This window comes from Dendropsophus ebraccatus, chromosome 9, assembly GCF_027789765.1.
Source record: "Dendropsophus ebraccatus isolate aDenEbr1 chromosome 9, aDenEbr1.pat, whole genome shotgun sequence".
Taxonomy (NCBI): Eukaryota; Metazoa; Chordata; class Amphibia; order Anura; family Hylidae; genus Dendropsophus; species Dendropsophus ebraccatus.
This window is the reverse complement of record NC_091462.1, coordinates 10,699,673-10,712,160: the sequence shown is the minus strand read 5'-3', so window position 1 is coordinate 10,712,160 and position 12,488 is coordinate 10,699,673. Positions and strand designations below refer to the sequence as shown.

Sequence of the window (12,488 nt, the reverse complement as noted above, 5' to 3'; positions counted from 1 at the left end):
TTTCATGCAGAACATACAGCAGTTGATAAGTACTGGAAGACTGGAGAATTTTAACAAAAATTTTTTTTTGCTCATTTAACACACATTACAAAGTTATATAACTTTGTAATGTGGTTAAATACCCGGCCTGGCCCCCTTCCCCCACTTTCGGACCCCCGACCCCCCACCCCGGAAGTTAAGGAATGTATACATTACCTATTACGATCGTCACGGTCCTCTTCTCCGGGGCGGCATCTGGTGACGACGACGTCAGAGCCGAGGGGCGGTCCGGGTCTTCTTCCTCCTCGGCGTCTTCATGCAAAGTGAATGGGGATGAAAAGGCTGCTGGTGCACATGCGCACCAGCAGCCTTTTCATTGGCTGGAGCGCATCACATGGCTTCCAGCTTGCTCAGCCCTGATTGGCTGAGCTTGCTGGAAGCCATGTGATGCGCTCCAGCCAATGAAAAGGCTGCCGGTGCGCAAGCGCACTGGCAGCCTTTTCCATCCCCTGGACCCGGAAGTCGGAGACATCGCTGGATGGCGGACGGCGGCGACGGAGAGGCGGACGGCGGGCGAATCGAGTGGCGATCGTCACCGGAGAGATGGTGAGTATGGTGTCTGTGTGTGTCTGTGTTTTTTTTTTTTTTTGGGGTCCCGCGGGAGTTGTCCTTTAAATAGAAGTAAATTACATATCTATATAACTTACTGGGAAAAAAAAGTACCCCTTTAAATCCAGGATATGAAAATGCATTGGGACATAGATCTCTGATCACGCCGCCACCATGGCCTCCATTATTCCTGGTGTATTGATAGAATTACAAATTTATAACTTTCTGACAAGTTAATTTAAAAGAAAAAAAAAATTGGCATAAGTTCCCCTTTAATAAAAAAAAAATCTATTCACTGACATTGAAAATATTGAGGACTAATCGGTGAAGTACTATGTATATGCCGATTAAATGTCATTTACCTGACACCAAATAACCTCTGTATACCTCCCGGTGATACGGCCACCCCCCGGACCCAGCCGTGCACTTACTGCCACAATGAGGTCTGAGTGGGGATGAGGCGGTATATAGAGGGGCTGTGCCCTGCTCTGGGGAATAAGTGCTGAGCGGACAGGGGCTCGGAGATTATAATTCCTAAAGATGGCGGCTCTGACAAGCGGACCGTGAGGAAACCTGCTGTCAGGAGAGGTCCGATCAGTCATGTCCTCCATAGCAGCTCCGCAGGGCTCCCCACCATCCATCCTCTGACGTCAGTGACAGACACTAACTGAGATGCCACCTGCCAAAATCAGTGAATAGCCGAAGGCTGCAGGGCATGCTGGGAGTTGTAGTTTTGCAACAGCTGGAGAACTTCAGGTAGCAGAATGTATAGCTGTATAGGAAGGGGGACAGCTTTGCTGTGGATTTGTGCCGCAGACTCCACACTGCTACATCACAGCAATTACGGATACATTTACGGAAATGGGAAGAAGGAATGCATTGGTGTGCAGCCGTTCTCATCTGTTTTTCCATTGATTTCCATTATTTAAAAAAAAATGGATAAAAAAATTAATCAAAACACATCCTTGGTTGTGTACACTAAAAAAAACGGATGCATTTTGATCCGTTTTTTGATTATTTTTTTTTATAATAAAAGTCAAAGGAAATAAACATAAATAAATTATTTTCTTTCACCTTTGTTTTTTCTTTTTTTTTGTGCATAAAATGGATGAAAAGAACGGATTGCAAAAACACAGTGTGAACCCAGTTGAAGGCTTAAATCAGTTTTTAAAAACCCAGCTCACTTGTAGCAGAAATGTTCCTGACATAATAACCGGACCTTCACATCCACAGCGTTATCATTGGTTGTGGATATCATCTGTATGTAACACATCTGTAATACCAGCACATATTTCTGTAGATTTGCTTAAAGGGATATCACCATCTCAGCTTCTTATCCATTGTGCACTGCTGGGGGTCTGACCGCTGTCACCCCCACCAATAGGGGCACAACCATCCCTGCAATGAATAGAGTGCCCCATAGAGAATTAATAGAGTGCTCCTTAAGAATGAATAGAGTGCTCCATAGAGAATTAATAGAGTGCTCCATAGAGAATTAATAGAGTGCTCCACAGAGAATGAATAGAGTGCTCCACAGAGAATGAATGGAGTGCTCCGTAGAGAATTAATAGGGTGCTCCGTAGAGAAGGAATAGGGTGCCCCATAGAGAAGGAATAGAGTGCTCCATAGAGAATGAATAGAGTGCTCTGCAGAGAATGAATGGAGTGCTGTATAGAGAAGGAATAGGGTGCTCCGTAGAGAAGGATCCCCGTCCTCAGGACCGGTGGGAATCCTGGTGATTGGACCCCCAGGGATCAGCTTGCAGATAGGGGATAACAAGCTGAGTTAGAATACCCCTTTAATATTTGCCACAATATCCATGTGGTTACATCTGATGACTTCTTCGGACACTGGATTTCCATCATTTTCCATACATGTTTATACAGTGTAAGTGAATGTGTACTGACCCCACATGGCTGACACTGAGCTGATACATGCTCACAATGCCAAGCCACAACCAAACGGGCCCTATAGCATGCCCTCAGGTGGCGTCCACATTCGGGGCCACAATCCTCCTGCCTAGTCCAAGCAGCATGGCAGATCTGCAGGCAGAATCAGGGGTCACTTTATGGGAAGTGCTGGACCTTCTGCAGACACCCCCATAACTGGGGCCAGGTCCAGGACTCCGATAGGGTTACATGAAAGGTTGCTCAGCACTTAGTGGAAATCCCATATATACGCTCCTGTGTATACATCACATATATATTATCTATTAAACGATATTGCCTTTTGTTGCCGAGTCTCTCATTTGTGGACGCGCCCTTGAAGCATTTCCATGTTCATCCGCTAAAAGGCGCAGTCATGTGACCACTCTTGTCTCAGAGCTGACAATCTTTTCCCCTGTCACATTAGTCAACCAGCTCTGTATTTAGAGGGGGCGTCCTCCTCAGTCATCATCCAGGTGGGGCCATGTCGGACCCCATGGCAGTCCCTCTCATAAGCAGATGCTGAGCTCTTTCTTTACAGTACATTTATTGCAGTTCACCACGCAGCACCAGTGGAAGCGGCACAGGCAGCTCTCCTCCACCACCACAGTCTCCTCCCGGTACCCCCTGCCGCAGCACAGCAGGTCGCACCCCCCAACGTCCAGAGCGGTGCTGTTACACACGCGGCCCCGTGTCCCCGGTGAGCCGGTTTTTCGGTTGGCTTGGCAGAAGTCAGGGGAGTCAGCTGAGTAAATCAGGTCCAGCTTGTCGGGGGGTTTGATGTTGTGCCCCACCGGTATAATGGTTTTGCCGTCGTTCCCTCCCATAACTTTAAAGGCTCCATTGAATCGCTCCAGCAGTCGGTCTCCTACTTCCCTGAAGTGTGGCATCTTCTTCCAGCAGGTCTGCAGCGTGCAGGAACCAGAGAGGCCGTGACATTTACACTCCGTCCTCATGTAGTTCTTCACCGCCTGCAAAAAATAGGAAGTTAAATAAATGGTATTGCTTTAAATCATGTGTCATGGGAGCCAGGCTGAGCTGCAGCATACATGCCTCCTCCCTCCCCCACCCCTCCCTGTCTTGATTGATTGACAGCTCAGTGCTACAAGCCAATCTCTGTATATCAATCATGAAGAGTAGGTAGGGAAGGGAGGAGGCATGCATGCTGCAGCTCAGCCCGGCCTCTATAACCCTGTAGCTTAGTGCATCGTATGGAGCAGATTTCTTGGCTGACTAGTTGTATAGCAGTGCCTATACCCACCTGACACCAGAAGTCACAGGAAGTCTCCCCACCAGATACTACACAGACGTTAGAAACCTTAGCTCCAACCCTGATCTTCCAGGAACACCCACAAAATAATTCAGGTACGCCCCCTTTTCTGGCACATTTGCATAAGCCCCACCTGTGAGGATCGAAGCTGCTAATATTGCTGATTATAGAGAATAAATGGAGCACAGAACCCGCATTGTGGGACAACTCAAGATCTGAGGGGGTTCTAGTGGTCCGACCTCTGTGATCGGCTAGGTGTCTCCTATTCTGCGAGTGTAGATAACTTTTGAACCTCTTTATTGGTCAGTGGTTCACCATAAGGTCAAGGTGTAAATCTGTAACAATTCTTAAAATGACAATCTGTAGTTATAGGGGTACTCCGGCCTTGTACAATTATATTATACAATTATACAATACATTCATGTTGCTGCCTTGGCGAAGAACATAACACGTGCATGCTATTCTATACCTTTCTGCACTCCCCCGGTGGATTCATCTCTGCAGTGACAGCCCGCTCAGCCAATCACTGGCCGCGGTGCTGTCCCCTATCAGTCAGTGCTCGGCCAAGCAGACTGTCACTGCCAGACGAGTCCATCTCAGAAGTGGAGGCAGGATTGTTCTGCGGGGGACCTGGAGATACTGTAGAAGGAAATTGGGGGAGTGTGCAAAGGTAAAAATATCTTGTTTGTTATGCTCCCAATGAATGAAAGAAAAACTGATACTCACCTTCCCCGATCCCTTGCAGCTCCGGCTCCCTGCCCTTCCCTGCTTCTTCCTGGCTCCTCCCTGTTGTCGCTGGCTGCGGCAGTAAGTGATTGAGGGGGTGGATCTGTCAGGGTTGACAGGTCACATGGCGCAGGAAGCAGCGGGGACTGGGAGTCATGTATGCAGAAGATGCTGCAGGGGACAAGGGGAGGTGAGTACTTTTATTTTATAGCATCTACATGCAGCTATAACAGAGGTTGTTGTTATCCCTCAGCAACCCCCTTAACTCTCTCTACAGATTCATATAATTCTGATGATTGCTGCAAATAGTTACAAATTGCAGGAGAACCATCGATCATTAGAGGTGACGTCCTAGGAGGAGAAGGCATCGCCTCACAGCTGTAAATGTTACTGCCATTGGCCTGTACGGAGCTGTTCCTACTTGTCCTGAGAATGGAGGGGGCACTGTTGAGTTCACCCTGACTGATCCGGGATCATAAAGCCCCCGTGGCTCCGTTTCCCGGCATATTTTACTGCAGTGAGATAAAGATTTTCATCCTGCACACTGGAACGCTGAATCGCTGCACAATATATATTATCAGTCAAACAAGTCGCAACAATTCTCAACCTACAATTATCCTGACATATAAAAGCTCAAAGTGAAGAAGCGACGGCCTGGAGGGGTCCGGGGACAGTGCCAAGTGCCGTTACTCAATGTCTACAATGTCAGGTCTGTAGGGTAATGGTATACGGTACAATCACAGCAGCAGTATATAGGAAGAATAGATAGATAGAGATAGATAAGAGATAGATAGATGATAGATAGATAGATAGATAGATAGATAGATAGATAGATAGATAGATAGGTAGATAGGTAGATAGGTAGATAGATAGGAGATAGATAGATAGATAGATAGATAGATAGATAGATAGGTAGATAGGTAGATAGGTAGATAGATAGGTAGATAGATAGGTAGATAGATAGGTAGATAGATAGGTAGATAGATAGGTAGATAGATAGACAGACAGACAGATAGATAGATAGATAGATAGATAGATAGATAGATGATAGATAGATAGATAGATAGATAGATAGATAGGCGATAGATAGATAGGAGATAGATAGATAGATAGATAGATAGATAGATAGATAGATAGATAGGAGATAGATAGATAGATAGATAGATAGGAGATAGATAGATAGATAGATAGGAGATAGATAGATAGGAGATAGATAGATAGATAGATAGGAGATAGATAGGAGATAGATAGATAGATAGATAGATAGATAGATAGGAGATAGATAGATAGATAGGAAGATAGATAGATAGATAGGAAGATAGATAGATAGATAGAAGATAGATAGATAGATAGATAGATAGATAGATAGATAAGAAAGAAAGAAAAATGGTGAAGCAGCACTACTCCCTGAGTAGGTTGGTGCCTGCAGATTGCTCCTGCCACGAGCCTCCTTCAATATATATACAAAAGTCTGCAGCACTCGTAGATACGTTTTTCCACATATCTACGAGTGCTGCAGACTTTTGTATATATATAGATAGATAGATAGATAGAGGCTCCTGAAGGTACAGACTATGGCTGTCTTATACGTTTCCAATGTAAGAGGGTTTTTCAACAATAAATGGATTATCCAGGATTACAAAAACTTGGGCACTTTATTTCAAAAACAGCATCAGGTTCTATGTGGTATTACAACTCCATTCACTTCAATAGAACTGGGCTGCAGTACCACACACAACCTAAGGACAGGGCTGGCGCTGTTTTTGGACTAAAGCGTCTATGTTTTTCTGATTCTGGATAACCCCTTGTTATAATATCCTGCAGCGGCAGCAGGTCTAATCCCAGGGGTGCCCTCATTGCTGACAGATACGGTTACCATCTGGCGGGGATACGTCTCATCTCTGGGATCAGCAACCATAAAGTCAGGAAACTTCCAAGAAGAGTGATAATATTGTGCAGCGGCTCAGGGGGGACTCTGACCTCAGCATGCAATGTACTGAGGGCTCCCGACTCCGTGGATGATGGGAGTCATCATTTTTCCCTCATTCCCAGCATCCTTTGCAATAATAAACAATAAGGAGGAATGAGCAGCAGAAGCCACATGTTGGAAGGGATGAGTTCTGGAATAGCAAACTGCTGAGTGTGGGATAATAAAGCAATCTGTCAGTGGTTAGACAGCTCCGCGCTGACAGCAAGGAGGCGTCATACCACACAGGGTCTCCAGGGGGCTCATGCACTCATGGGAAGGATGGCAACCACCAGAGCAACATGGAGACAGGTGCAGAAGGGGCCCCAGATGTATCACTTCTGCATGAGTGCAGGAGCCCCCTGGAGACCCTCTGTGGTATCACGCCTCCTTGCTGTCAGCCCACTGAAGAGGGTGATCTTCTACTCATGTACTGCGGCAACTGACGGCAGCCGATGAAATACAAAATCAGTAATGTAATGTATGTACACAGTGACCCCACCAGCAGAATAGTGAGTGCAGCTCTGGAGTACAATACAGGATGTAACTCAGGATCAGTAATATATGTACACAGTGACCCCACCAACAGAATAGTGAGTGCAGCTCTGGGGTATAATAAATCTCTCTAGTGTATATCTAGGTGTACAAATGCTGTAATGGAGGGATAAGTGAATGGATGAGGCAGAAGAGACAGGAAGAATGGGAGTGAGAGATGGAGAGGACAGAGGGGGCGGTGGGGAGATAGAGGGGGAGATAACACCTAGATGCTTCTCTTATGGAATGCACCTTGGATCCCCTGCAGGCAGACCCCACCACCCCCAGGAATTCTCATGGCCACACGGCTGCCTCTGCCTCCCGATCCATCGCTCATTGCTCATTAATTCATGATTCATGGCGGCCTCTTCCTTCTTCTGGCTCTTTAATTAAAATACTTTTCTATGATCGTGTATAGGAAACCACAGGTCTCGGAGCACGAAGCCAAAATCCATTGTCCTCAGTGCTCCTCATGGTCTGTGAGTGACAGCAGAGAATGAGCGCAGACAGCTCTGCCTAGACTGCTCCCATAAATCACTATCCTATCACTTCTCATTTCTTTGCTTGTCGATGCAATTAAAGGGACATTGCACAGAAACCTCACAGAAGCCCTGGGGGTTGTCAGCGGAGAGGATGAAGAAGTGCAGCACAGTGCGAGTATATGGGAGCGGATCCTGGGCATCAGTGCAAAAAGCGAACCAGGATCCGATACCTGTGGTACAACCCAGGCAGTATACATGGGCATAACCTATTCCCCAGCTTGTGGATAATCCCCTAAGTGTCTAACAACACTGAAACCACTAAGGTAACAATAAAACTAAGAAATTTCCCTGCGATCAATAAACTTACACATCCTGAGCCACTGAAACGCTCTATATGTAATAGAACTACAAGTCCCATCAGTAGTAGGAGATATCCAGCTTCAGGTTTCATGTTACCACTCATACTGCAGTGTCCCAGTACAGTGCCTACTGCCAGAACTGTGTTGGTTGTTGTCTGCTTGCAGTGGTTCATCCTGAATTGTGGGCTTTCTGCGAATTGTCATCCGTTCATTATATGTGAATATTGTTACTCTGCTGACATCTAGTGTCAGATTTCTGTAAGTGCATGTAAGACAGGTCCCCATACATAACACAAGCCCTATCCACTTATATAAGATATTCTCTAGAGTGTGGCTTGAGCCTCCTTCTTAGCTAAAACATGAGCGTAGTAGAGTAAGGAGAAAGTGCGCTGTGCTTCTCCTTTACAGTTAGGCCCAAAGCCTGCCTCGAGTCTACTTCATAAGGGCTTTAGCCTGTGGCCTCTACCCTAACTTGGTAGTGCCTGCAATTAAAGGAGAAGTCCGGTAAAAATGTTTATTAAAGTATTGTATTGCCCTCCAAAAGTTATACAAATCACCGATATACACTTATTACGGGAAATGCTTATACAGTGCTTTTTTCCCTGCACTTACTACAGCATTAAAGCTTCACTTTCTGGATAACATGGTGATGCCACTTCCTGGATAACATGGTGATGTCACTTCCTGGATAACATGGTGATGTCACTTCCTGGATAACATGGTGATGTCACGACCTGACTCCCAGAGCTGTGCGGGTTGTGGCTGCTGGAGAGGATGATAGCAGGAGACACTGAGGGACACAGGGCACTGGAGGGACACTGAGCATCCATCTGCCATTATCCTCTCCAGCAGCCACAGCCCGCACAGCTCTGGGAGTCGGGTCGTGACATCACCATGTTATTCAGGAAGTGACATCACCATGTTATCCAGGAAGTGACATCATGTTATCCAGGAAGTGACATCACCATGTTATCCAGGAAGTGACATCATGTTATCCAGGAAGTGACATCACCATGTTTATCCAGGAAGTGACATCACCATGTTATGCAGGAAGTGAAGCCTTGATGCAGTACTAAGTTCAGGGAAAAAGCATTTTATAAGCATTTCCCGTATAAGTGTATATTGGTGATTTGTGTAACTTTTGGGGGGAAGTACAATACTTTATTACAAATTTTCGCCGGACTTCTCCTTTAATTCGTACCTTAACACCTCCGAGAAAGAGTCATATTCTGCTGCCTCTGAAAAGGAGCAATAGTCAGAGAGAAGAAGCATGACAAGAGCCCTATTGCTTCTACTGATACCTGGAGGAGCCTCTGAAGGGGCCTGTACATATCATGTATCTGTACAGACCTGCATCCTGCTATAGGGGAGTCCTACTTTACTGCCCAGTGCCCAGTGGGAACCAACCAGTGAGGATCTCCTTAGTGAAGTATGTTCAGCGCAGAGGAGGGACTGTTTCAGTGTGTTATTGTGGTTACTCGGTACTTACTGTAAACTTTATAGTCTGTAATTTGGAATGATATCACTAATATCCCCCGCACTCCTGACTGTACTACACCTTATAAGTGTTTTTATAAAGATTTTGTGCCAGAGTTCCCCTTTAACATCAATGCATCTTTCCTATATCTATGATGTGACAGCTATAGAAGTCCCCAGTAGTCCTATAGCCACAAGTCCCAGCTATCCTTAGTGTCTCCATCTTCTCCATTCCTTACCAGTCTTCCTGCTTCATTGTTATGTAGGTCAATCAATGTGCGGATGTCGCTTTTCCCCTTCTTCCTCTTGGCGTCCATGAACTGCCGTGACTTCTCGTAGCCGTATTCCACGTCATCTCCGCAGCCTCCCCACTCCCAGGCGGATCCGTCTGCCCCATGTCCATTGGCTGGAGGCAGCGGTGGCGCCCAGTTGCGGGTCACTTCACAGCCGCACTGCATCAGCTCCCCCATGCTGCAGGCCTGTGTCACCGCGTGGATCACCCCGGCCGCTGTGATGGCGTAAACGAAGGCCGTCTCCCGGATATCTGCAGGGAATAACACGAACCATTAGCTCCACATTTAAAGCCAAGGCAGCCACTGGAAATGAGACATACTATACAAGCTGGAACTAAGCTGCGGCAAATTGTCTCCTCTTGGGTTACACTATCGCTCCAACGCTCTTGGCCCCTGTTCAGAAGCTTGTGTTTTTTTGGTTTTGCCAAAGAGGGGGCGCTGCCAGTCACAATATAGTCCGGGGTAACCGGATCCAGCCCCAGCCAATGCCAGACTCCTAATAACTCCCCATCCCATCCCCAGGAGACAAAGGGATCTGTCACATCCTTCCAACGTCCGCGACAATTACGGCGATTGGGCTGACGGTTTCCCCCCGGACATAATATCCAGTAATGACGATCGGATCCAGACGCGTTTATTGCATTCACTTAATGGTGATTTGTGCTGACACCCGGAACATTTGTCATTGGGATGGGATGATGGGAGTTATGTATCAGTACATTAAAGAGCACTCAAATAACAGGGACATTTCAGGCAAAACAGGGCAGATTTCTGGTGCAATTTGTGCCAATGAAACATACCGTGCACCAGGATTATTATATTGGGTACTCCCATCTCTGCTTGTTATCCCCTATTCCTGGGGAGGGGCAACCTTCAGCCCTCCAGCTCTGACAGAACTACAATTCTCATCATGCCTGGACAAGTGTTTGGTTGCCCAATAGAGAATGAATGAAGTGGAGATCGCTCCATTCATTGTTGGAACATTCACCTCTCTACACCAGTTACACTACAGTCCATGCTCGTATACAGGGCACCGCCTGGCTGGTGACGCACAGACCCGGCACATAGATGTAAGATACAGCGCAAACACAATATTTTGGGTTGGAGGGTTATTCTGAGGTCAAGTTGCTGATAAACTCTCTGTGATTATCCCTCCCAGCATTACAAAGAAGCAACAATGGTACAGATAAAGCCTGCCAGGGACTTGTTTACATCAGCTGCCTCAGAAGGGAGGGGGAGACAAAGAGAAAAGCTCACACACAGATTTTTGTGTCTTCAGCAGAAAGCAGCAGCTGAGAACTGGGGGAAGGAGACTGAATATATAATAAGTGTGGAAGGAATTGTTAGTCTTACCATGGGCAGCAACATATCAAACGTTATGTTTAAGTGGAATACCCCTTTAATTAGGGCCAGATTCAGTTAAAAAATTAAGGGTGGAGGTTATTATGGCCCGTGCCGCAAAAGCCATAAAATTTTGTGCAAATCTGAGTGAGAAGCTTATGGTCGGGGCTCCTCCTGTGCATTTCTCCCTAGTGATCGCTGGGGAGGTCACTGACCTCTGATATGTCTCCAGGACAGGTACGCTCTGTTCTCCGCTCTCTATTAGACCTATCATTCAGTCTCATACACTGCATCAGGTTTCTCCTAGGTTTATTTTAAAAAAAATAATAATTATAATTCACTAGTAAATATTTTGAAATTTGGGGAAAACAGGTCAAAGTCTGTACGTCAGTGATCAAGCCCGTGTCCCATCTTACTGCAGGGTTTTCTTAAAGGGCTGGCTATTTTTTTTCTTTTAAATCAACTGTTGTCGGAAAGCTATATAGATATGGTGTATTCTTTCCAGTCTGATGCAGTGCTCTCTGCTGCCACCTCTGTCCATGTCAGGAACTGTCCAGAGCACGAAAGGTTTTCTATGGGGATTTGCTGCTGCTCTGGACAGTTCCTGACATAAGCAGAGGTGGCAGCAGAGAGCACTGTGTCAGACTGGAGAGAATACACCACTTCCCGCAGGGCATACAGCAGCTGATAAGTACCGGAAGACTGGACATAAAAGTAATTAATTAAATAAATAGAAGTAATTACATATCTATATAACTTTCTGACACCAGCTGATTTGTAAAAAGTAAAAAGGTTTTGCTGGAGTACCCCTTTAAGGCTATCTCCACAGACTGTCATAATGCTGGACATTTTTAGTGGACAGCCATTATTTTGTTAGTTTCCGTCAAATTACTTCTGTCTTCTAAAAACGGTGTGTGAACATAGCCTAAAGGCGTTATCAAGGAATAGAAGCATAACAGATTTTTTAAAAAAATCTGTGCCACACCTGTCCTTAGGTTGTGAGTGGTATTACCATTGCCTCCAATGAGCTGCAAAACCACACCTGAACTGTGGACTCAGGTGGCTCTGTTTCTGGGAGAAAGCTGTACTATCAGTTCCATCAGGAAGATCCTCAGGATTCTGGAAAAGTTGGATAACAATAGAGATGTGGGTAAGGGGGCTGGATCTTTCGGATCCTACTAAGCTCAATGGTCTAGAGCAGGGATGGGGAAGCTTCAGACCTCCAGCTGTTGCCTTTGGCTGTCCAGGCATGATGGGAATTGTAGTTCTGCAACAGCTGGAGGGCTGCAGGTTCCCTATCCCTGCTCTAGAGCAAAGTCACCAGGCTGTGCTTCTCCAGCTGCTGCAGAACTACAACTCCCAGCGTGCCGGTACAGCTGAATGCATGCTGGGAGTGGTTGTGGGGATCCGTCAGCAGCAGGTGCCCTCAGGCAGAGCTATAACTCATCAGACATGGAGGAAGGCGTCAGGGACATTCCATTCACATGGTGAGCACTTTACTGACTCTCGTCTTCTGTCCATCAAATCC

General features: G+C 46.2%; 1 protein-coding gene across 2 annotated transcripts in view; it reads right to left on the bottom strand.

Moving 5' to 3' along the window:
* Nucleotides 1-1,664: 1,664 nt before the first annotated feature.
* The window catches only part of WNT6 (Wnt family member 6), a 71,698-nt gene continuing 60,874 nt past the window's right edge, over nucleotides 1,665-12,488 (bottom strand). For both annotated transcript variants that reach the window (XM_069982515.1, XM_069982516.1), the window contains exons 3-4: nucleotides 9,566-9,870; nucleotides 1,665-3,484 (exon numbers count right to left, since the gene is read on the bottom strand). In XM_069982515.1, coding sequence (XP_069838616.1) covers nucleotides 3,023-3,484; nucleotides 9,566-9,870 — 767 coding nt within the window. In that variant the 3' untranslated portion in view covers nucleotides 1,665-3,022. The remainder of the gene's footprint in view (nucleotides 3,485-9,565; nucleotides 9,871-12,488) is intronic.